This window comes from Centrocercus urophasianus, unplaced genomic scaffold (assembly GCF_019232065.1).
Source record: "Centrocercus urophasianus isolate 14NV4802_14NV808 unplaced genomic scaffold, USGS_Curo_1.0 seq_36, whole genome shotgun sequence".
Taxonomy (NCBI): Eukaryota; Metazoa; Chordata; class Aves; order Galliformes; family Phasianidae; genus Centrocercus; species Centrocercus urophasianus.
In genome coordinates, this window is record NW_024884933.1 from 3,943,140 (window position 1) to 3,968,443 (window position 25,304).

Below are 25,304 nucleotides of genomic sequence, written 5' to 3' on the forward strand. Positions count from 1 at the left end.
CCGAGGTGGGAAATTGCTAATAATTTATTTACAGCCAGGGCGGGCGTGAAGGAGGGAGTACAGTGCAGAGATATTTGGGTTTTCTTCTTAAAATGGCAGTGCTTAGCCCTTCCTGCATCAGTTGAGAAAACACCTTGCAGCCCTTGGGCGTGTTGGGAAGCCTGCAGCAGCAGTGGGGCTCCTTCACCCTGCTGTGAGTCTCACTGCCAGCACAGTGGGGCCCATAGGATACGTGGGGTTTGACTGTGCCTGCAGCAAAGGGCAGAGCTGGGGAGAGGGTGGGTCGTGATGGCAAAGGATGCCGTGTTCAGCATGTGCCATTGATCTCTGTTTATTTGTTTGTTGACAGGATACACACCCACTGGGATTTAAACATCTCCTTCCGAGAGACCTCTTGCAGGTACCATTTTGGGGCACCCTCTTTGTATGGTAGGCTAAGCATTTATGGTATGTTACTGGCGTATGGATGCTGTTAGATGTAAATGAACGTTTCTGATTGTCGGTCCTGTGGGGTTTTTCTTCCTTCTTTCTCTTTCTCCCCTTCCCAAATATCCTTCTTTCTATTCTTTTGCTGTGGGGAAAGTTCTCTTGGGGGGAAAACAATCTCTTTTGAAAAGAGAGAAATGATTGGCTTTGATTGACCAACAGTTGACCATGAGCCCTCAGTGAGTCTTCCTGACCAGGAGGGCCATTGGAATCCTGGTTGACCAACAGTTGACCAGTGGTTGACTAACAGTTGACCAACTGTAGACCATGAGCCCTCGGTGAGCCTTGGTAGTCAAGAAGGCCAGTGGTGTCTTGGTTGACCAACAGTTGACCAACGGTTGACCGTGAACCAACAGGGAGCCCTGCTGGCCAAGAAGGCCAGTGGCACCCTGGGGTGCACTGCACAAAGCATGGCCATCTCTGTCCATATCAAAAAAAAGCCCAGTGCTGTTTTTGATGTGTGTTTACTGTAGCCCCTCTTTGGAGGAACATGAGATTGAGGTGGCCCAGGCATATGTGTGTCCTTACTGGCATGGGAATATGTGTCTTGTTTGCAAAAGTGATGCTTTGCACAAAAGGCTTGAAGCAGTACAACACCAAAGGTAGTATTTTGGGGCAAGAAGCACTGAGAACTTCTCTTTGTGGTACAGGTAGTTTCTGGTGCTTTGTGTCAACTTCCTGTTCAGTTACAGATTAAAAACCAGTAGGAAGATATTAGTACAACTGATGCTGGTGCAGCATGTGTAAGCCAATGGGAGACACTGTTTAACCACCTCCGAAGGACATTGCTCTCAGCATTGTGGCTGATGTAGGCATCAGAGATGGGATGAGAGAGTATCAGAGGTGACTCCCAGCTCCATCAAATGCAGTGCTGGGTTCTGCCTCCGTTCTGCTCCCATCAGAGCAAAGGTGGGCAGCGAGGAGCTGAAGGACCAATGGCCTCTGCCAGTTAGACGCACTGACACGTCCCCACGTGAGCACGACGTGGGCTGTTCTGCAGGCAGCAGCAGCGTGTGAAGGTCATACCTGTGTGCCTGGAGAGACAGATCCATCCCTGCTTAATGGAGTGTTGGGTGGGAATTAAGTCTTGCTTCCCCCAAGTGGCTCAATGGAGGAAATGGGGAGGGAATGGTGGGAAACATGAAGCGAGTCACGCTCCGGTGGGGCAGAGGGATTCACTGGTGATTAGGTAAGCACCGACTTTAGCCCTGGAGCATAAAACCTAATAATTCCTAAAATTTACAACATTCAGCATATAAAACCCCCACCCCAACCAGGAGGCGTCTCGGAGCCGGTTTGGGAAGCACATCTCACCCAGTGCTCCTGTAAAAAAACAGCTAAAGGGCTTCTTTTGTGTGCCGGTCCTCAGAGTAAAATCCCTGTTTTGTGGCCGTAAGCTTTTGGGACTCTAAAATAGAAAAGAATGGATTCCTTCCAGGCGGACCCTTTCATGATAAATTTCAGCCTAGAGCAAAGTTTTATGGCTGAGTTATAAACCCCTAAAAGGCAGAGGTTTGTAATGGAAGCGCTGACACGAGCCCTAATTAATAGCTAGGTGAGCAATGATGCTGCAGTTCAGCACAGCCACGGCTCAGGGTGCAAACACCTCTGGAAATCAGCATCCCTGTCTTCAAAAATGAATATTTCTGAACCTCGTGGTGTAAAACTGCTCTGGTTTTTATGGCAGCAGACACATTTCCTGTGCTCCCTCTGCCTGCTTGCTGCCTTCGTTTAGCTTTCTCCTGCCCAGACCATGGCAAAAGGGTCTCAGTGATGTGCAGAGCTCAGCCCCCAGCAGTTGGGCTGGTCCTCCCCACCCCATGGCAGGACGTGGGACCTGTAGTCTCTGTGCTACATGAAGTCAAGCAGCTGTGAGAGCTGCCATCCTAATTTACCTGTCATGGGCTTGGCTTTGATCTTCCTTTCCTAGCTGCCAGAGGATGCCTGGATTCATTGGCTTTAGCCACCGTGGAATTGCTGTCAGTCTTGCCCTGGATAAAGACATGTAATTGGGTACAAGGCGTTCTGCCTGCAGAAAACCCAAAGCTGGAGGTAGGGGAATTGTCCTGAGAGGGGAGATTAGGATCTGTCCTTGTGCTGCCAGGTGCTTTTCTCCCATCTCTGTCAAGCTTTGAAGTTAACACTAGCTTTCAGCCTTTGTTTGCAGCTCCCTTCCTTTACAATTGCTTTTTTAAGGTAGAATTTGCTTACACACATACCTTACTCCTCAAATAGTTAGCTGAAGCGTGTTCTAGATGAGCGTGCACGGGTTGCAGCCCACTCCCTGCCCTCTGCTCTCCTGCTGGTGGCAAAGAGCTGCGGTGGCTCAGCTGCAGATGGGGAGCGAGGGATAGATAAGAGGCAATGTGTGCTACCAGCATGCAGCCATGCAGCTCTGGATGGACACTAACCTGTAAAGAGTGTGTTTTAGGCCAGGAGTGTCTCCTGTGTCGTGCCATCAGGCCGACACGTTGGGCTTCCCTGTTAGTCCAGCTCTGGCACTGAGCCTTGCAGGCAGGGCTGAGTGTAAGCAGTGTGGCTGCGGTCAGTGCTGTGCAGCTGTGGTCTTATTGGGAAGTGGTGGAATGGGATGGGTTGGTCAGGAAGGAGGAGAAGTGAAACAAATCCGGGCAGGTGGAAGAAGCAGAAGGAAAAATGTTTGGGGAATGGGTTGGGAGGAAAGGCAGTGCACTGGTGTAGTTCATCAAGTGATGCAGGGAGAGAACAAGAGCAGGAGAGATGGAAAAGCAGAAGGTTCTGAGCGTGTCAAGGCTGCTCCTGACTCAGTGCAGGTGCTGCTGTGTCGTGCAATGCTGTCAGTGGGGCATCCCACCATGGGCTGCTGCAGGACAGCTCTGTGCTGCCTGTTTGCTTAGTTATCTCTTCCTTTATGTCTCTTTTCTGCAAGCTTTTGCCTTCTAATCTAGAAGACCTGAAGGAGGGAACTGAGAGGTCAGGAGAGGCGTTTAGCAGCTGGGAGGCAGATGTGACCCACAGCACCCTGCAGCTTTCAGCCTGCTGCTAGAGGAGCTGGCTGCGAGCAGATAAAGCCTGCAGCTTACAGCAGGAGGAGCAGACAGCTCCAGGGAGCTGCAGTGCTGGCAGTGAGCTGTGCCCCACTGATTGAGTGGGGCAGATGGGGAGATAGAGCCCTGCAGAACTGTAGCTGCCACTCACACTGCTGGGAAGCTGACTGTGTGCTGCAGAATGGAAAGGATCCCCGTGACAGCCTGCTGTGTGCTTTGTAGGTCCATACAGGGAGGGCTTCTCAGTCACATAGGGCTGAGTTTGGGGTTATTTCTGCCATGGCTTCAGGCTGTTGGCTGCCTGCAGGAATGGTTTCATCCGCGTCGTGGCAGAGCACACAAAGAGCACCTCACCTTTATGACTGCTAGAGCTCTGCACCAGGACGTGCTTCCTGAAGGCAGAGGTGCTAAGTACAAGGAAGCTCCTGGTGCTGGCAGGGATGGATGTTCCAGGCGGGTGAGTGCAGCGTGTTCATCAAACAGTGCCTGTTTGATCTGGGACAAAAGCTGCCCCAGTAAAGGGATGTGTTCTTTTGTTTCGCTGGAAGATGAGAAGTAAAGTAAAGCCACACCAAATCCATGTGGCTGATAGATGTCAGCAAGGGCATTCTGTGTCAGGAAGAAGAGCAGAGAGTTGGGAAGATTCAGCCAAGGAGCTCAGCCTCCACTTGCATAGAAGAACACGGGCCACCTTTGCTTTGATGGGTTTGAGCCCCACGAAGCATCCACGTGAAGGCAGAGCATGTAGACACTGAGATGCAATGGGAGGAGCTGTTGTCATTCCAACTCATGTTCCACCAGCTGCTTTGTGAGGGCTTTGCATGGCAGCAGGACGTGCCTCAGGCTGCTTGGCTTAACCATCCTCTTCTTGTGTATCTAAACACCCCCAAGGGATGGGCAGGAGGGAAAGAAAGTCATTCTGTGGCTGGAGGCACTGGTGGAGGTTGGCTCTGGGAGCTGCTGGTGGTCTCCCTGGGTTCTGTGGGGCATCTGTAGGTGAGTGAGCGAGGGATCCTCAGGACTTTGATTCTCCCCTCCCTGTGGGTCTGGTCTTACCCTCTGGTCTTGCTTGTGCAGGTTCTGACACACGTGTGTGCTCAGATGGATGAGCGGGGAGGAGAAGATCTGTTTCCATTGACCTGCTGAAAAGCAACCTTTCATCTCAAAGGATCATTTCACCATCATTTTGTTAGCTTTTTGCTTTGATGGTCATTGACAGAACGCTTCGTGGGGCTGTTGGGGTGGGAATGGGGGAGGACACCATCCGCATGCCTGCAGAGATTCAGAGAAGCAGGATGCAGAGCTGTGTGTCCAGGTGCAAGGGATCTCGTGTGGAACAACCCAACCAAGGGATTCCTGTGCTGTTGGCATGGATGCATGCTAGGTTGCTGCTTCTGGGGATCGTGCTTGATGCATACAGTGATGTCCTTCTGCTTTTAGATTGCATGGCGAATCACAGCTCCAAGGGCACATTGCTGGAGTAGGTTTCTGACCGCCCTCTTCACACCCTACTGGGAAATCAGAGGTTTCATATTTAAGTCAGTCTCGCCCTTCATACGTGGGATCTGTGAGCGATTCCTGCAGCTCATCAGCTCCCACCGCTCATTGTCTAAACTTGTGCCTTATCACCCATTTGAGATCGCTCAAATCTGAGTGTTTCCATATTTCATCCGCTCAGAGCAGGCAGCTTAATGAATTGAGAAAATGAGCAGAATTTGGGATGTTTAAAGAGACCTTCCATCCATTGCACCAGCTGCATGTCAGCAACACGTCCTTTTTATTGGCTGAGCAAAACATCTCTGTTTGTCCATGACTCAGTAGTGTTGGAACGCGGCATCCGGATGAGTCCAAGGCTTCAGGGAGCGCTGTGCGTGTCAGCAGGATCAGCCCATTGATTGCAGTGCAAATCAGAGCTGCCAAAAAAACTGTAAGGAGGAAAATTGGGACCTCTGGGCCGCCTGGTGCTGCAGGCAGAGAAGCGTTGAGCCCTTCCCTGCACTCATACGCAGGCAGCAGCTGCTTGGCTGAGGGGTGAGGCTGAGTGTGACTTGGGTCTGGCAAGGAGCTGAGCTTTTGGAAGGGCTTTGGAAGGGAGAAGGGTGGAGATCGAGCGTGGGAGGCTGTTGTGGAGTGAGTGATGGGGTGGGTGGTTGTGGTAAATGAGGGGACTGAGCAAAGGGTTCGTGTGGGAGCACAGCAAGCCCCTGGGAGGTGGTGGGTGGGGAAACGGAGAGACGGTGCAGCTCTGGGAGGAGGGAGGGATGCATCACCTGGAGCAGGTGGTGGAGGGCTGTGTATGGAAAGGAGGGCAAAATAGAGCTGGTTGCTGGGATGTGTAAATGCAGCTGGCTCAAAATAGCTGGGAAGTGCATGAGCCTCTCCCCCAGCTGCATTCTGCCTGCTCTGCTAGCAAAACTTCCTTTATTTGCGGCCAAGGTGAGCTGCAGGCTGTGGTCAGGAGGGATCGATCGGGGTGTGATGGATGTTGGGAGTAGAGATGTATGGGTGCTATAGTGCTTGTGGCAGGGCCGTGGAGATGGGCTGCTGTGAGCCCATCCTGCCTCACTGCTGCATGCACCAAAGGTGGGAGCTGGGGGGCTTTCAAGGGACGAGGCACGGTGTATTTGGGCACGCATCTCTGCTAATAAGAATCAGAAGAGAGACTGTAACCGACCTGCAGGCTTCTTGCCAGCCTGGGCTGCTGGATTCTGCATCACTTCTGTAATCCCCGTGCTGCGCACAGGTCTGGATGGGGGTCTCACCTGCAGGCTGCAGGTGGAGGAGCAGGAAGGGCAGTGATGGTGGGTATGAGGGCATTGATGGTGGGTGAGCTTTTCCCCATCTCGTTTGTTCTCCTCATTTCTGTTACGCATTGTGTCCCTCTGTCTGAGGTCACCATGCCCTCTGTACTGTTGCACGGTGATATTTGGCTCTTGGGTTGCAACTGTGGTATTTAGGATGAGAGGTGACGGCCTTAAGCTGTGCCAGGCGACGTTCAGGTTGGGCAGTAGGAAATATTTCTTCCTTGAAAAAGCAGTGATGCATTGGCACAGCTGCCCAGGGAGGAGGGATCACCATCTCTGGAGGTGCTCAATGTGGAGATGTGGCACTGTGGGACAGCCTCAGTGGGCACGCTGGGATGGGTTGGGGTTGGACTTGGGGATCTTAGAGGTCTTTTCCAACCTTAATGATTCTATGAGATGCATGATAGCTCATCAAACTCTGCAGCCCTATCTGCATCACTGCAACAGGAGGAGGAATCTGAGGCTCACAGTGTGCCATGCAGGCATCCCGGTGCTGAGTGCTTTTGTGGCACTTGTCACAGCTGTCTGTCAGCATGAGGTGCCCTTAGCAGTGGGCTGGGCTTGTGCTTCACCACAGTGCTTCATCTTTTCCCCATCTCCAGTCCAGCTTCAGTGTGGTGTAGTTCCATCTTCTTTTTATTTATGGGCTGAACGACGAAGCAGGATTACAATAAAAACATCTTTAAACTTATTTCCAGCTCATTTTGGAGTTGCCAGCTCTACTGATCATTTTTATGAACTGTCATGAACATTAATGAAATTTTATGAGCATTTTGCTCAGGACATTGCAAGATGATTTTTTTTCCCCCCAAGATAAGTCTGGAGGGAGAATTAGGTCTGTGTGAGCTGCCTTGGGATCTGCAGGTGTCTAAACCTCCCCCCCTTCCCTCTTGCCTCTGTCCCCTTGCCTTTCCCTTCCCTTCTGTCATCACAGAGCCATGGAAGGTTGGAGTTGGAAGGGGCCATTAAAGGCCATCTGGTCCAACTCCCTGCTTTGAATGGGGACACCTGTGGCCAACAGGGACATCTTGCCCCTATCTGATGGGTGACATCTCCTTGGAAGGAGGAGATTCCAGCAGGGCAGGGCAGGGTTGATGTCTGAGGAGGACAGAGCGAGGCTGGATTTGTTTTTTTTAAACTGGTTTTGAAGACTGGAAGCAATATAAATGTACCCAAGGGATCCATGGAAAGAGAGGCAGCCGTGCTCTAAGCTTTGCTTGCTGGAAATCCTGCTCGTATCTTGTGCATAGGATGCAAGATCTCCTGGGTACAGCATGGTCCTGTGGCTGTGGGTGCACTCTGTTAGCACTGAGTTGGGTGCTGAGTGCTGTGTAGCCCCATGCCCACCTGGTGCTGCACGGTGCTGTCGGGCACGTGGCAAGCTACAGACACTGATCTCCAGGTCAGTGCCAGCTCTGGGGCTTTGCAACCTGTAGGAAAAGTTGGAGATGAGCTACAGAAATGAGGACGGGGAGCCAGAAGGCATTCCCAAGCCTCCCCAGTGCTTTGCTGGTGATGGGGATGGGAGAGGCGTGCAGGAGGTGTGCAGGAGCAGCTCCTTTGCCCAGGGCTGATCTTCCCATGTGATGGCACAGTGGCTGGCAGCAGCTCAGCTGCCTATTGTTTCACAGCTACAAACTTCCCCCCACCCCCACCCATTCCTTTTCGAGTCGCCTGATCGCGGCCTCCAAATCCTTGACCCAAATCCTGCTGCGCCCAGCTTTAGGGCTGATCCTGCTCTGCCTGCCACGGCCAGCGCCTGCCAGCTGGGAAGGTGTCCATCAGCAGGATGCTGCCATTCCAGCTGATAAGCAGGGAGGGGGCAGAGCTTTCTCTGCTGACTCAGGAGCCCCAGGCTTTCCCCTGGTGCTGGCACTGACCTTGCCTGGCACTGCAAGGCCACGCCAGGGCACTGCTGGATGGGAAAGTGCCCATGCAGTGCTGCTCATCCTGCGGTAGCTCTGTTGGGCTGGAAGGTGGGGAGCACCTCCAGCAGTAGGAAGGGCCCTTCTTCTTTGCTGGAAGCTGGTGTGTTGATAAAGAGCAGCAGAGGATCTGTTCGTCTCTTAGGGATCCACTTTGCTGGATGCGCGCAGGGTTTGGAGGTGGAGGGTCTCTGTTCTGTCTGCTTGCAGGAAATATGTTTTCTTCAAGGGCTGCCGTGTGCACATTGCTTTGGAAATGGGTGATGAGTTTTAGTTTGGGGGTAGAAAAATCTGAACTACCACCAAGAGAGAGCTCAGGGCTGTTATTTCCCCCAGTCCCAGCGCTGTGTAGCTGTGCTGTTACATAAGGTTGTTTCTCGCAGCTGTAATGATGCAACAGTATTTATAGACCAGTCTGGGTTTTCCTTTTAATGGCTTCCATAAAAAGCTCATTATGCCCCCCCTGCACAGCCCTGATTTACATGCCCTCCCCATCCCCACGCTGCGCTCTGACACCGCTCTGCTCCCATCGCGAGGGCAAAGCAAGGAGGGGAGAGCGACCAAACGACCAAACCACCTCCAGCTCTGACAGATGCTGTCTGCTTCCTTGGAGCCACGCTCTCCAGCATCACTGGTGCTCCCAGGAGGGACTCAGTGGTACAGGAGGATGGCACAGCACAGAGCCAGGGGATTGCTGAGGCACAGCCCTGAGCCTGAAGGAGATGGGGTGGGGGAGCCCTGCGTGCTGCTCAGCTCTCCCTGCCCCAACCCGAGCTGCCCTGCATCCCTCCTTTTGCATATTGGATTCTTTATTCTTTATTAGAGGGAGGGGCAGAGGGCTGGGACAGTTTTATGGCAGCGGTATCGATCGGTAAAATTTAATATAATCCCTGCAGTTACTGAGTGATCGTTAAGGGGATGGAGAGCCGGTGAAACATATTTAAAAAGAAATATTTTTCAGTTTTATTTCCTCCCAGTGCTACTTCTCAGAGTCTCTGCTCCCTTCCGAACCCAGCATCGCTCCCCTGCTCCCCGTCCCTTGGAAGACACCCATCTGTTTCTTACCTGGTTCTCCCCACTTGCCCTGCAGCCAATTGAAAATCAGCAGAAGGCCAGTAGGAGAGCATGGCTCCCTCCATACAGCAGCTCCATCTGTAGCTCTTTGGCTGTAGCACCTGGCTGGCTGATGCCTCCCACTCTCCCCATGCCCACGTGCCGCCCCATGCAGACACTTGGTGAGGTTTCTGTTGTTGTTTGGAGGGCTGCAGTGCACCAGGAAGCAGCCACTGTTGGAAACGATGGAAATTTTGGCCCAATTTTGCCCTTTCCCTGCCCTCCCACTCCGTGCCATCGCTCTTTGCAGTCGCTCAGAGCAGTGCATCCCATCCCCAGGCCCCGTGGGCGCCTGGCTGCCTCCGCTGGCTGCGAGGGCTGCGACACTGATTTATCTTTTGGTTAATTGTCTCCATCCATTAGTCTCCCCATCCTTCTCCTTGTTAAAGATGCAGCCGCCGCTCATCTCTGTAAGTAAAACACATTTAGCAGGCGTCGCTCCCAGCCCGAATGCGGCTCAGAAGCAGCTGAGCATCCCCAGGGTGCTGTGGGTACCCCCCATTCCTTGCCTGCTCCCCTGCTTAACTTCACAAGCACTGCTGGGCAGAGGGTTCTGTTGCAGGTGTTGCTCAAAACAACCAACCACCCAACCCTGATGTTCCCAGAAGTCACTCACAGAGGCTAGTGGCATGCCTGGTACCCTCAGCCTCCTCCTGATCCATTGGTACCCCCACGAGGATGGCTGCGCATAGCAAATCTGATAGACTCATCCTTCCCTGTTTGCACTGGGGCTCCGTGGGGAGCACCTCCCCATGCAGGCAGCTGCTCTGACAGCCTCATGAGTGCCTGTTCCTGGAAGCACTGCAGCTATCGAGTGACTGCTGGTGCCCCATTACTGTGCCATTACAGAGCCTCATCAGAGCCACCCGTGCTGGGGAGACGGAGGGCCAGGCAGTGCCATTAAGCATAGCACAGCAGCCAGAGCCTTCGCAGAGAGCATTAGCGGCGGTTTCTTTTCCTCCAGAGGTAATTTTTGCAGCCATTAGTTGGCAGCGTGTCTCAGTGCTGCGTTTCCCTGTGATGCACGGCGAGCTTCTGGGCAGGGAGAGCCTTCATCACCGCTTCCCTGCGCTCCTGGAGGGGGGATCTGCTGCTCCCATTCATTAGGATTTGGAAACTGCCCAAGCTTTTGTAATTACCCAACCCCTTCTCCTTCATGTCAGCGAGGCAGAGCCTGGTGGCAGGCCAGGGTTCCCGTGGGATGGCAGCTTGCAGCAGCCTGGGGTGTTCTTTGCAGTGGAGAATAGGCAGAGGCATGGCATACAGTATGTTTGGTGGGATGGTTCCCTTCTGAGGCTCTGCAGAGCACAGCAGTAAACATCACTGAGACACCGACAGTGACTTCAGGTTTAGTTCAGTGTGAGCTCTGCACCACGTGGTTGGCCAGAGTTGGCCTTAGAGATGTCCCCAGCACTGCTGCCTGTCCCTTAGCTCTATAGCAGGAGGGACAGCCTGGTGAGCACAGCATCCCATTCCTTCCTCAGCCATCAGCACTCGCTTCTTTTTGCCCCTTTCCCACCCCCACCCTTCCTGAACGTATCCTGCTCTGTGCAGCTGCTCACAGAACCAGGACGATGGGTTCAGATAGGGAGCAGCGCGTCAGCTGTGATTGGAAGTGACAAAAGGAGTTCAGCTAGGCTGGGTTCACTGCTCAGATGCAGGGCTGGGTGAAGCTCAGTTGTGGACTCGAGGCTGCTCGTGCTAGGAGTGCATTGCAAAGCTAAAACAGCAGGAATACCTGCAGATCAGAGCTCCCATCATCCAGGAATGGGGGGGTTATGAAGCTGTCAGCATCACTGAGCCACGTCCCAGCGAGCCCAGAGCCTCTCCCTGCAGCAGTGCTCTGGGAGCTGAAGTGCCCAGGCTCAGGGCGTGCACCTCTGCTGCTCACAAACACCTGTGTCACCACGGCCCTAAAGCATTAATTACCCAAACCCCATGCAAACCCAGTATTGCCATGGCAACCTGCAGCCCCACAGAAGGCTGTTTGTCTCCTCCTTGACCTTTCGGGAGATGTGTATCTTGCTCAAGCCCCCCTTCTCTAATCCGGTTTTTAAAATATAATATTATGCTACTGGAAGGGATCAGACCTTTAATCTGATTGTGTGTGCATGTGTGTTTGTGCATGGGTGGGGGGAGCCTGCGTCGGCAGCACCAGGCAGCGAGACAAAGGAGAGCAGAGCCCTGTGCCCTGCTGGGCTGCAAGTGAGCACCTGGGGGGGGGGGGGGGATTACAGCCTTCTGTACAGATGGGGAAATCCTCCACGTGGCTCTTTGCAATCCCCTCAGTGGGGCTCCTGCCTGTGGGGCTGTGCTGGAGTGGAGCTGTAGGGGTGATGCTCTCCCAGCCGTTTCATTTTTCCTTCCAGGGAGCTTCGGTTGCTGGTCTTGTGGTGCTTTAATGCTTGCCAGGACAAGCAGCCAGGTTTCAGGTGCTGCTATCTGTTGTCATCCCTGGTTTTGGATGTTAGTGTCCTGCAAACTGGATTGCGTTCCCTGCAAGAGAAGGGTCTTCAGTCCTGTGCTGGCTGCATCTCTGTTCTGTGCACAACAAGGTTGCAGTGAGTGAGTCTGCTTGCAGGGCTGTCACCATCCCTGGGGCTGCTCAGGAACTGTGGGGATGTGACACAGAGGCTCACTGTGGCAGGGTGGGCGTTGCATATGGGGATCTTGGTGGTCTTTTCCAGCCTGAATGGGTCTGTGATGGTGTGATTCTGGGGTGGAGGTTGGAAGAGACCACCGAGATCACCAAGTCCAGCCATAAAGGCAAAGATGTGAGCACAAATTACCAGCAGCCAGGGTGAGCAGGACGGAGCAATCAGGGCCCAGCTGGCCAGAGGGAGCTGCCCTAGGGCCAGCATTGGTCAGCTGGGTGATAGGACCAGCTGTGGGCCAGCCCTGCCCAGGTGCTGCTCACTGTGCATCAGTGCTGGTGGTTGGGCAGTGTGCAGTTGGCTTTTGGCAGAGGTGAGTGCTGGGGGGAATTTTTCCAGGAGCTGCTTTTGGTTGAGAAACACCGTTTTTGGGGGGTTTTAGGGCAAGTGGAGCTGGTGGTGTAGGGCTGGTGGTGGTGGGGATGGGTTGGTGTAGGGCAGGACTGACTGGGAGGATGCTCTGTTGGCTGCAGGGGGACAGAGGGGGCACCTGGAGGACTGAGATTCAGTTCCAAGTTAAGCTTCCTCAAGGTTGGCTTTTTTTGTGTTGTTACTTAATTTTCTTTTTAAAAGATGTTGGGATAAAAGCAGTCAGTTGGGCTTTGCTCATTGGAGGTCTAAGAGGATTGCTGGTGAAAATGCTGCAAGTTTTCTGTCTCGAACAGGCAGGGGATGGCAGAGTGAGCTCCCAGCACACACCCGAGTGCTGCAGAGCTGCTCCTGGGGATGGTGCAATGTGCTAAAAGCTGTCTGATCCTACGTGCTCTGCTCTGTGTCCCTTTTCCTTCAATGTCACCTTCGTGTCAGCTTTGTGTCCTGCAAAGCCATTGGGCAAAGCTGCATTTTAGGGATGGCCATCAGCCCTGCTTGGGCATGGGTCAGGTCTTTTAGGTGTCCCTGCCAGTGCTGGGGTGTTGATAAATGTGATGGGACACCTCCTAAAAACATAGGTGGCTTTTGGGGATAAAAGCTTAAGATTTGATGCAGTTTCCTCCCCTGTAGAAGGCAGCTGCGTTTCAGTGTAGGCAGAAGCCCATTCCTTCTACAGGAAGGAATAGGTTGGTGTGTTTGGCTGTGAGAGGTGCTCATTGGGATGCAGGATGCTCTGCCATTGCAAAGATGTCACGATCCTATTTTTCTCTCCCCCTGCACTCCTCTCCTCCACCCCTTCCCGAGCGTTGTGCTGATGGCAGCGTTTATCTGCATTTGTCCTCTGTCCCTGACATCCAGTTATTGATTGGCGTGATTAAAAAGAACTGATAATCACTTCACATTAATCCCCTAAATGACTTAAGACACCAAAACATTTGCATAATGCATCTTAAAGGTGGCAGCTAAAAGAGGATAAGACCCAAAAGTGCTTGGCAAAGGAGAAACGGGCTTCCCACTCACCTGTGGGCTCGTTTAAGTCATGAGCCTCCTGCTTGCATAAGGAGCAATCCGTGCGGGCTTAGCGGAGGAAGATGCACCGGGTGCTCAGCAGCTTTGGGATTTGAGCATCCCTGAGGATGCCGGGGGGAGCAGCAGGTTGGAGAACCTCTCCAGTCTGCTTCACCATGTGAAAATCTGGAGCCAGACGCCCGCGGAAAGTACCTCTGTCTAGAAAGACTTTCTGCCCTAAACTTATCTGATTAGCCGGCAGCTAGACGACAGATTAGCCCCCGCTTGTGCACCGGGCCGAGGATCTGGTGCTGAGAGTGGGCTGAGGGAGGGGAAGAAGGGGATCAGAAGGGGATATTTAAGGGCAGGCGGGAGCTGGGTGAGTGCAGACCATGCACCCTGCGTGCAGTCCCGCTGCTCCCAGGTGAGGCCATCTCCTGCAGCAGGAGCGGTGGCCATGTGCTGTGTGTGGCAGCACCGGGCGGGCACGCTTGGCACGTGAGTAGGGCTGGGGGGCTGCACTCCCCCGTGGGGCATCTTCCTGCAGGGAGATGGGTGAGGAGCAGCCCTGCTGAGCACCTGCTGCTGGGGAGGTGGAGGGGGAGCATTGGAGGGTAAAGGGAGGCTCGCAGCTCTTCTGTTTGCGTTTATGGAGGAGTGTTTTGCAAGAGCTTGGCTGCACTGAATGTCTTGCTGAGTTTGGGTCCTTCTCCATAGGGAGGAAGCCAAAACTGGTTGGACCCAGCCCGCTCCTCGGCATTCTGATGCAAGGAGAGGAGCAGATAGTGCTCCGAGGGCTCTGTAGATAGAGCTGTGCCATGTGCTCTGAGTGCTGCACGCGTGTAGATCCACGGTGGGCTTCTCTCTGAACAGAAGAGCAGTTTCCAAGCAAACAACGGTGCGTTCCAGCAGCGCCGGAATGGAAAATCTTACTTCTCGAGGATAGAAGGGATGGCAGCTGATAGAAAACTATCAGTTCTCTCTGTTCAAGTTTCCTATGAGCGCTGGGACGGAGCTGCAATTCAGTTTTTCCATCCACGCGGCCCACGCACCTTGTGTGTATCTGGCACAGCTGACAGCTGGCGGCCGCTCAGCCCTTTACGGGAAGCGTTTTGCTCTCCCAAACCAAGGGGGGGGGGTGATTTGGGAATGGATCCCAAGGAGAAACCCACCCCTCTCCCAGGGTTGGGGTAAACCTGAGCTGCTCACGCAGGCGTCCGTACGCGAAAATCAATTACGTGGCGGCAAATAGGATTTCCTTAACTTGGTGCTTTTCTGCTCTGTTGCAGCCGTGATAACGACCTCTCCACTATCATCTCCAACCTGCATCAGAGCCGCCAGCTCGTTATGCCAGAGACCCAGAGCCGCTGTGAATTCAAGAGGAACAGCGTGGATGTTGGCTTGGGAGCTGCAGGTAAGCGGCCGGAGCCGGTCCTGTTCCTTCAGCCCCAGATTTGTGCGTTCCTTGGGACGGCTCTGTTCTGTTCTCCTGCTGCTCTTTGTTGTTCTGAGCGAGCCATGCGAGGTTTTGTGGTGTTCTGGGTGGCAGTGAACGTGGAAGGGAATTCTCAGAGATGTGAAGTGCTGCAGTGTTTTGAGATCTCAGCCCTGCGTTATCCTCACGTCCAGTGGTCTGTGTTAAACTACTGCAAATCAGCCCGTGCCAGCAAAGTGCAACATCCCCGGGGCTAGCATCAAGTGAAGCAGAAAGGCCTTGCAGAGAGCGTGGCTTGATTTGTAATTTCATTAATCAGAGGCTTCCCTGCTTCTCCTCCTGCATGAGGCTCCCTCCTGGCTGGGGCTGCAGGGGGGTTGTGCTGTCTGTAGAGCAGCCCCAGCAGCTCCCCCTCCTTGCTGGCACGGCTGAATCTCCTTTTCTCCTTCATTACACAGCTCTGAGAGGCAAACTGGCCGGGGAGATAAGTTGTTCCTTGTGACCTGCCTCGTGTCTGGGTGTCTCGGCTGACCTCGTGTGTTAGAATGGTCTTTAATGTTGTTTGCTTCACAGGGACACGGCTGGCCCTTATCAGTGCTGCTGAAATTCTGAGATCCTTAACATGCCAGAAATGCAAAGCGTACTTCTCGCTAAGCAGCAGCAAAGATGAGAGGCAGAGGTCCTCATTTGTACCTGCTGGAACTGTTGTGTGAGGTTCTCCCATTGCAGGAGAAGGAAGAAATGCACAGCTGAGGCAACGAGGACAGCAATGTGAGCTGGAACTGATGCTCACATCATTCCTGGTGTGCTTGTAGGGCAGGGTGAGGAGCCTAATGTGGGTGCACTTGGCTCTTGGGCTGAGCAGAGGGCAGTGCAAACAGAGGTTTGTTTATTGTAGGGCCCGTGGGGCCAAGAAGAGGATCGAAGTCGGCAGGGTTGGTTGGTTTATGATGAATTCTGTGAGAGCTGCTTGATTTATGGTTGAGACCATGATTAGAGGCAGGGCTGCAGTTCTGAACAGCGTGGACTGGGAAAGCAGAATTACTGCTGGGTCTTGAATGCTCTTTGCAATGTAGAAAGGGACTGAAACTGCTGGGAACGAATGGCATGTGTTAGTTCTGGGCTCTGCAGGGTAGGGCTCGAGCATCTGCAGAAGTCTGGATCAGCAGAGCTGAGAGCTGCAGGGCCTGGGAAATGCATTTATAGTCAGAAATGAGAAGGGTGCTCTTGCTGCTCTGCAAGGCTCACGGGGGACAGGTGATGGTTGTGCTGCTGGTGCACACCTTGTGCTGCTCTGAAGTGCATGAGAACAGCAGGGCATGGAGAGGCAGATCAGCAGTAGGGCAGGCATAGCTCTGCTTCCTGCCTCATCTTTCCTGGCTTCTTTGCTAGACTCTGTGCAGATTGGGGATGTAGAGCAAGGGAATTTAGCTCTCTTCTCTGCTGCTCCCCTTTGATTAAAATGATACCCAGCTCCTCTTTGGACATCAGGGTTGCGTCTGCATTGGGCTCCCATCCATCTCCTCCTGCTCTGCCCTGAAACTGACTCTTATTTTAAAAACAAATAGATGATCATCATTGAAAATTGAAGCTCTCTAGCAGAGATGCTGGAAGTAAGGCTGGTCCTGGGTGGAGAAACCTGGAGGTGAGCTGTGATGATTGGGTGATACCTACAGCCCCCAGGCTCACTGGAGATAGGGGGATGCTCTCCCCTCTCTTGTCCCTGTGGGTTTTCTGCTCTGTCCTTCCCTTCTGGTGCTCGCTGAATGGCAGGATGTAATATGCCAAATGGAAGAGGAAAGGAAAAGTACCTCGGAAGGGGGTCTTAATGGAGAGAAGCACCCTGCAATGGGTCCCTTCCAACTCTGGGTGTTCTGTGGTTCTCTCTCTTCTCACCCCAAGGTTATTCGTTCCTCTGTTTTAACACTCCTGTCACACCTTTCCACTCAATGCTCTGCCAGGGGGGCGAAGGAGGAGAAGTTTGGGGAGGGAATGGAAGCAGATTAGCATTTAAAAATGGGTCTGGGGGCTTTGAGGACTTGTGGCTGGTGTAGCCGCCTGCCTCCCCTTCCTTGGGGCTGCTTTAAGGCACCAACCTGGAGCTTTCATCTGCAGGGGAGGAGAGAGGAAGGGTTGGGCCCGGGGATGTTGTGGCTAATGGTAAGAGACAGCATCCCAGAGGCTGCGTGTCATAATGAGCTGGGATGCAGCCGTGTTTTCATTTAACAAAGCAAAACAACAACAGCCGAGCTGCCTCTATTGAATTGTTGCCTTAAATTGAGCAGAAAATCATCACCACATGGACAGCTGGGAGCTGGATGCCCGGGCACCTTGGCTTGCAGGAAGGCCCGCTGCTCACCTAGGCAGTGGGAGGGTCTGTGCTGTCCCTGTCTGGAGGCTTGTCTGCCCTTTGTGCTTTCTTCAGGTTCCTGTTTATTTCTTCTGAAGCCCAGCAGGAGGCACCCAGCATCCTTTGGAGGTGAAGGTCCTGGGAGATGAAGCAAAAATGGCAAAACCTGGTGTGGAAATGCTTGGCGTTGCCTTTTGCTGTGCCCTGCAGGTGCAGCTGCAGCATAGCTTTGGGCAGGAGCACCTTGACGCAGGGTCACAGCGAGAGGCTTCCCCACAGCAGCCCAAACAGCTGTATATAATCAGCAACTTTTCCTCCCTTTCCTTGCAGCTCTGGGAAGAGCCAGATGATCCTCCTTCCAAAAATAACCTCCTCTGCTTCCACCTCCGCTCCCAGGTGTCTCACAGGCAGCTGAAAACAAACTGTCAGCACGGTGGCATCTCCCTGCTGCTATGGATGTGCATAGGGATGGGTCGGTTCCTACGCATCAAATCCACTCCCTTGTCCTCCTGTTGGCCCTTCCCAGCCTCCCTCCATCCCTGGGCTCCTCTGCAGAGGGCAGTTGGATGGCTTTCCCCCCCCTGGCAGCTGAGAGCCCCTTCCTTGGAGCCAATCAATGGAAACCTTCCCACCCCAGTGGGGCTTGGCAAACATAGGATCAATAAGTTATTAGCACCATTCTGTCAGCTGTAATGTGGAGATTGATCGGGGCCGGGGCTCCTGCACGCTGCCTGGCACTTCCTCAGCCTGATAAAGATGACAGATTAAGGGAATAAGAAAAAGGAATTAAGGAGTCTGGCTGTCAGAGCTGTCACGGGCTGCAGCGGCGCGGGGCTTTGCAGGGGTTGGATGAGAGCAATTGGACATTTAAATGGTGCTGAGGGCACAGCACTGTGAAGCCAGCAGGTCCCCAGCACGCCCGGACCTCCAGCCCTGCCTCCTTCCATGCATCTCTTCCAAAAAGCAAAGGGGGGATTCACAAGTTTGCAATTGCTAAACAGCCTCTCTGCAGCATATAAAATGAATCCAGATCTCTCTCTTAAGTGCAGTATATCCTCTCTGTGAGTGTTTTCCATACTATGAATATTTACCACCTTTTTATGGCACGGTGCACGCCGTAAAAGGGAATTTTGCAGGGAGCTGGGAGACCTGGGGACATCAGTGTGCCTTCCTTATTAACCAGCCCCATTCCAGAGGTTGGTTCAGCCCTGCTTCCTTCCTTGGGAAGGAAAATACTGGAGCAGGTTTTGGGGCTGGGCATGGGGAGGTGGGAAGGAGCGGGATGCTGCCTGCATGGTGGGAGGAGAGGCAGATGGCCAGTGAGAGCTGAGAAGGGGGATCCAACCTAGGGGTGGATGGAGGATGTGCTGGGCATTGGGAATCCTGCTGCTTTGTGCTTGAGACAGTGACACGGGTCTGTGCTGTGTGACACACGGGTCTGAGAGTGACAGCTTGCAGCTAACTTCAAACAACAGCCAACAAATGGATGTGGAGAGGGAACGGAGCGTGGGGAGAACGCGGTGCAGTAGTGCAGAGTTGAAGCCTGCTGCTGCCATGTCTTCAGGGCCATCCAGCTGACCTGCTGCTAGAGGATGCTGCCTTTGTTTTGCTGCTAAGTGGCAGAAACCCTTTGCTCCCCTTTGCCTGGCCCTCCAATCATTCCCATTTCCATTCTCCTTGCCCTCTGTTAAAGGACAGCCCGCTCTTCCCATGACCTTGCGCTGCTTTCTGCCTTTGTTCCATTGATCCCTGCTGGCAAAGGCTGGGACCGGCTTGCTGCTCCTCCTGCCCTGCCCCTCATCCCATGGCTGCTGCTGGGGGCAGCCCAGGGCTCTGATACTGGTGGGGAAGGACATCCCCTGTGTCCCTGCTGGGCTGTCATTCACGTTGCGCTGAGGGATTGGAGAGAACAGAGCCTGTGGAGCTGCTGCCAAAGCATCGTGGTGTGGTTCTGGGAATTGTCATCTCCTGAGGTTGGGTTTGATGATGCTCTGTGGGGAAGCCTAGAGCTGAGCTTCCAGCCTGCCCAGCTGCCTTAGGCTCTCAAATCCTGTTGTCAGAGCACGGTGACTAGAAAAAAAAAGCATTTTCATTTCTCAGTCTGCATGGGGGTGTGCAACGTCACCTACCCTGCCCTGATAGCAGCTCAGTCCTGCTGATAACATCCTTCCCAATTGGGCTGTTGTGGAAGGCAGGAGGCAGAAGTGGAAAAAAGAAAGGAAAGGAAAAACCCACATGGGTTTGCTGCCTGCTGGCCAGGCTGGAAGAAGTTATTTCAAGGGTAAACTGAGGCAGGAGGAGTGATGGGATGTGGAAGGCAGCCAGGGCTGACTCGTGGCTCCACACCTGGGATGTGAACTCTGGCTGGCTCCATCCTCCCGTCTGTTCTGCCATTACTGCTGTTTGATGGCAGTTATTGGGGCTCTGCTGCCAGCTCGGTGCTGTCTGTGCTAGCAGGTGGGTGGTGCAGGGGGCAGCCTGTGCTGCTGGAAGCCAGGAGATGCCACTTGTAGCTGTGCAGAGCTGGGGATGCTCCTGAGCTGCAGCGTGGTGCTCAGTGCCAGGGGAAGTGCAGCCCCAGAGCAGCACCTGGGCCCACCCAGGGACTCTGAGCACGAAGGACACTTGGCTTGGCTCACAATGTCACCTGGAATCTGCTTGCTCATAAATAGCACCGTGGGGCTGTGTAGCCTTCCCTAACGAGTGCACGCTGCAAGCTGCAGCAGCGTTGGCTTGCAGGTGCTCTGTGTGCTGGCTCAGATGCTGCTTGTTTGTGAGCTCTCCTCCCGAAGATGCTGCATCTTTAACAAGCCCTTGATAGATGAGGATTTGGTGCTCGCAGTGACAAACAGCCTCTTCCTTCCTGCCCATATGCAACATCATGCTTTCAGTTTCCCCAGCGTTATTATGGGAGGCTATCGATTCGGAATCCGTTTGGGGATGCTGTAATTGTGTATTGGGTATTTGGTTCGTGGGGCTGCGCTAATGCAAAGGGCTCGAGCGTTTCCGAAGGGAAAGATTGCAGAGGACCTTGAGGTTTTGAAGAGGAGAGAGAGGGAGGGAGGAGGGGGAAGAGAGAGAGAGGGAGAGAGAGAGACACGGTGGTGGTGGGAAGAGTCGCGGAGCTGTTGTGCTTTTGGCGTGTTGTTTTTTCTTGCATCGGGGCATGAAAGGAGTGGAAGCACCGGGGGGACAAAAGGCAGCAGAACAAACGATGAAACTCAGTAAGGAAACGAGGCGGGTTGGGGATTTATGGCTGGAGAGCGTGGCATTGATCAGAGCTCCAGCAGTCATTACGCGCTTTGGGGCTGCGTGATTAGGAAAGCAGAGCGCGGCTCTCGGGATGATGATTTTTCTTACTTTAGGGCTTGGTTTGGTTTTTGGGGGGGGTGGTTTTTCGTTTTCCTTTGCCTGTAGTACACGTGAGCGCGCGTTGGAGAGCAGCAGAGCCCCCCCCCAGCTGCTTCTGCACGGGGCAGCCTCTGACACCCAGCTCTCATCTCTCCTAGATGACATTTTAGGCAAGAGAAGAGTATGCTCTCCCAACAGCAGCAGTGAGTGCCCGTTAGAGAGCAAGAAAGCCCGAAGTGAGTCCCCAAAGGGTAAGTGCCACCTCCCTCCGCCCCTTTCTTCTCCTTTCTTAACTTAATTGATATGGGGGGGGGGGGTTTTTTCCAACGAAGGGGGGGGGAATTGCCTCTTAATGAGAAGGATGGCTTTGCGGTCTGCAGAGCAAGCTGCAGCTTCGCGGTGGGTTTGAGGGGTGTCTGCTCTTCAGGCAGAATGCCTTGATTACGTGTTTAATATAAAAGATACGGCGGGGCTTATCGTGCTGGCATCTGCTCCCTTAAAGGGAGGATGGGGCTGCCTGGCTGCTCGCCTGGCAGCGTTCCTGCAGACATGTGATCTGCAGAAGGTTTCTCTTTTAGAGGGGATTTAAAAATCTGATTTGTTCCACGGCTCCTTGCTGCAAAGGCGATTTGAAAACTTTCTTTACAGCCAGCAGAGTAATGGAGCCTGCAGCTAATGAGTTTGTCTCCTCGTTGCCTAAAGGAGGGCGTGCAGGCCGCTGGCTTGCAGGCTTTGTTGTGAAGTTGTGCCTAATGAGCTGCCAGCAGTGCCCACCCCATCTGCAGTCCCCTGGCTGTGGGAAGGAATGAGAGCTGTCAGGGCCGGGTCCTTTGGAGGTGTGTTCTTGGAGGGGGGGGGGTCCTGCAGGCTGAAACCTGACGTGCTGGTGTGTCTGGATGTATTGTAGGTGATGGTGCCTGGTTTGATGGAATGTCCCTCTCTGCTGGTGATTCCCTGTCCCCGCGTTATGGGATGCTCGTGTCACTTCTTGCAGCGTGCCAGATCTTTTGTTTCACGTGTCCCACCTCCCCTGTGCTCTCTGTTCCAACCAGGAGCACCTTAGCTTTTCACTGAGAGGTGCAAAGGGGGAACCCTGTATGCTGCCCTTGGCTTCTTCTCCTTTCATCACCCGCCTGCCCTATTGCTGTTGCATTGGGATTCTCCTCGGAAGAGCCCAATGGATGGATGGTTTTGCCATGGGAGCAGTGCTGTCCCATCCTCTGCCTTCCCACTGCCCCTGTAGGGCTGAGCACAGCCCTGGGCTTTGCTCTCAGGACCCAAATGTTCCTGTTGACTCAGGCAGGGATTCCCCCACTCGTTCTGAGAGGGGTTCCCAGGAAGCCTGGCATAAAAGTAAACTTTCCACTCCCACTTCTTTTCTCAGAAAGTCTTTCCCTGCCCTTTGCAAGACAGGGTGGAAAGTCTGAGCTGAGCTGTCTGGCAGCCCCCACGTTCCCTGGTTTGTGTTGTGCTCGAGCACAGGGGGCTCCCCAGCAATTCTTGGCACCTGGCAGGTGTTCTGGGCCTCAGAATGGGGGGAAGAGAAGGGATGGAGATGCTTTCTGAGTCTCAATTTGCCCACTCTCTGCCACGTAAAGGGGCCGAAGAGGGGTTTGAAGTGTCTTTGCATCCTGTGCCACAGACTCCATGGGCTGCCGATGTGGGATTTGGGACCCAACTGTTGGAAGAGGGAAGGTGACCCCCTGTCATAGCAAAGAGCCAGAGCCAGCGGGCCAGTCCTTCCCTGGCCCAGGGAAAAGCACCTGTAGGGCTGGGAGTGCTCCCAGCAGGGCAGCAGCCCTCCCTGCATCATCCCTCCCTCCCCTGGGATGCTCAGGAGGAGCCCTGGCGGTGCAGCAGTGGCTGTCAAGCAGAGCAGAACGTTCTGGCGTCTCATATGGAAATGTGAGCGTGTAGGGCTGGCAGGGCATGGGGGGAGGGGGTGACAATCATCAAGCTGTGAAGGGAAGGCATCAGGCAGCGTGCCTGCCTGGCACTGGGGGCACAGTGTGGGGCTGGGGACACGCTGTAGGGGGTCCCGTGGTTCTCCTGCCCACCTTGCTGCTGGGAGTTCCCCCATCACGGGAAGGGTTTGGCCCTGGAGGAGATCCGAGATAAAACCACCACGGAGGGGGAGAAGGGTAATCACTGTGCGTTGCTTACAGTAAACACAGAGCTTCTGTGGTTTCATCTCCTCGTTGCCAGCCTGGGTGTGATTATGTTGGCCTCGGGGCGGTGGGGCTGCGTGCACAGACCCGCAGCACTGTGCTGTGTGTGCTCCTGCACTGCCTGGCTGTCCTCACTGCCTGCTGTGGGGATCAGAGCTGGCAAAGGGGAAGATGCAAAAGCAGCCATGTGTGGGCATGGGCTGCCCGGGGAGGGTGGAGGGGTTGCCATCATCGGGGTGCTGAGATGTGGCACTGTGAGGGGCATAGAGTGGGCAAGGTGGGGTGGGGATCTGAACGATGCTGCGGTTCTGTGGTCGTCTAGGCTGGTGTCCTTCCAGCTGTGTGATTGTGTCCTGTGCTAAAGACCAGCATCTGTGTGTGCTACAGCAGTTGTGGGTGTTGCTGTGTGTGAGCACGGCCGTGGCTGGAGGCCAAGCTGTGGGTAGGCACACGCTGGCACCTCATTGGGTTCTGCACGTGCTAGAGCTAAAGGGAGATTGTCCCAACACCAAACCTTTCTGTCCTTTAGAAAACTCCCACACGCCTCTGCTGGAGGACTCAGTGACTCAGATGACCCCAGAGGAGCACTACAGGCGCATGATGTCGGCGCTGAATGAGCACGGCACGTTTGAGGAGCAGCAGCAGCAGCGGCTCTACCAGCTGGCCAACAGCATGGCAGTGCCCAGCCACGGAGGTAGGGCTTGGGTTTGAGGTGGGGAGCTCAGGTTTTGTCAGATGGGCTGTTCCCAGTCTGCTGCGTGTGGTTGCAGTGCCATGGGATGCCCTTTGCTGATGGGCTTTGGGATGTGGTGTCGTTAAGCATCGACAGCGTGAGGTCAGAAGGTTTGTGCATGCAGGCAAAATTGGTGTTGGTGGCCTTTTGCCTTAATGAGAGTTAGGAGTCCTATGGCTTTACAAACAATTAAAACGTGTAGATGCAGCTGAGATGCAGGGAAATACTGCAGTCGGTGGGATGGGTTCTTACATGGTGTCATCTCTTGAACTTAGTGGTGTTTGCATCCCCAGGTCTCGCTCTGGTCCCCAGCAGTGGGGGCTTCCCAGGTTGCACGTAGGTTGCAGCTTCCAGCACCAAGGAGCTGGCTGCAGGCCTTCCCAGGATGGTCTGCTCCTCTGAGGTGGAGTTGGGTGCTTAGGGACAGCAGGGGACCCCTGGTCCTGCTTTATTCCATCCCTGCTTTGTGCCCTGAGCTGGGGCAGTGTCGTGTGGGAGGAGTCCTGCGGTGCCTGTTGGGTGCTGCATGATAGGAAGGGTCACTGCTGGGTTTGCCATCAGATGGGGACAAAGCTGCCTGAATGCAGCGTGGCTGCACGATGCTGTGCTGTGCCTAAAGGGGGCACCAGGCAGATGGAGGTTCCACCCTGGGGAGGACTCAGCATCCTCAGGAGCTCATCGTCCTTGGGATGCTCAGCATCCCCACGCAAGCAAGCTGCAGGCTCCTGTGCTGCGGGGAGGATGGGTGGGACCCAGCTGCCTGCATCTGGCAGTGCAGGAGAGGCAGGAGGTGACAGCATGGCTCCAGCCTGGGAGCAGAGAGCAGGAGCACTGCTGATGAGTGGTGCTGTGCAGAACCCACAGCCCCTTTGCTGCTTCCCAGCCAGGGCTGAGGGGAAGGAGCACGAGCAGCACCCGCGAAGCATTCCATCCATCCATCCATCCATCCATCCATCCATCCATCCATCCAGCAGGAGCTGGAGGAGAATCTCCAGTCTGGGAGCGCAAATCCCCAGGGCTCCTTGTTAGGTTAATGAAGAGGCTGTCTTCTTTTCCACTCTGTTTGATTTGATTGGCTTCTCTGGGGGCAAGAAGGCGATTCCTGTTGCTGGAGTGTCAGAATTGGCTCATCAGTGTTCCCACACCATGGCAGAGCTGCGGAGCTCCGTGGGGCAGAACCCCCCCCAGTGCCACCCCCCACTGAAGGAGCTCATTACCTTAAAAGCCCAATGTATGTATATATATATAATGGTTGTGAGGCAGTTTTCTCCTTGGCGGAAGGGTCACCCTGAGCGTTGGGGAGCAGAGACAGAACTCGGTGCGTTTTGGATGGGCTCCACACCGCAGCTATCAATTATTACTGCCCCTACAAAGCGCAGTTTATCCGCCGGCTCGCACGGAGGCACCGATACCATTAATAATTTAAAAAACGTTAATAATTTAGGGTTGTTTTTTTTTTTTTTTTTTTTTATTCGTTCCCCCCCCCCCCCCCCCCCCCCCGCCTCCCCTTCTCCTCAACCTCTTTTCCCTCCAGCCCGCCTGGAACCTCAACCGGCGGCGTCCCGCTGTCCATCAATCTGATTTCCCAACTGTCAGAGTGCAGGATTGTAAATAGCAGAGCTTGTGTGTGTGTGTGATTGGGGGGGGGGGGGAGGGGTTGAGGGGGGGGGGCGGCGGGGGTTGTTGTGGTCGCTGGGGATCGATGCGGCTGCTGCAGCTGGCTGCACGCCAGGCGGCTGAATTACCGCCGCGAGGGGTGACCTGGGTCCTGCAGGTAATTAATTAATGAGCGTGGAAGGAGCGCTGTGCCCGGCTCCGAGTGCTCCGGGCTTTAATGCGGTCCTGTGGGGGTTTGAGCTGAGAGAAAGAAGGGGAAAGG

General features: G+C 54.2%; 1 protein-coding gene across 1 annotated transcript in view; it reads left to right on the top strand.

The window, feature by feature from the left end:
* Positions 1-353: 353 nt before the first annotated feature.
* The window catches only part of SAMD11 (sterile alpha motif domain containing 11), a 36,499-nt gene continuing 11,548 nt past the window's right edge, over positions 354-25,304 (top strand). Inside the window, exons 1-4 of the mRNA XM_042831417.1 lie at positions 354-400; positions 14,678-14,802; positions 20,683-20,775; positions 23,222-23,386. Of these exons, the coding sequence (XP_042687351.1) occupies positions 14,736-14,802; positions 20,683-20,775; positions 23,222-23,386 (325 nt within the window). The 5' untranslated portion in view covers positions 354-400; positions 14,678-14,735. The remainder of the gene's footprint in view (positions 401-14,677; positions 14,803-20,682; positions 20,776-23,221; positions 23,387-25,304) is intronic.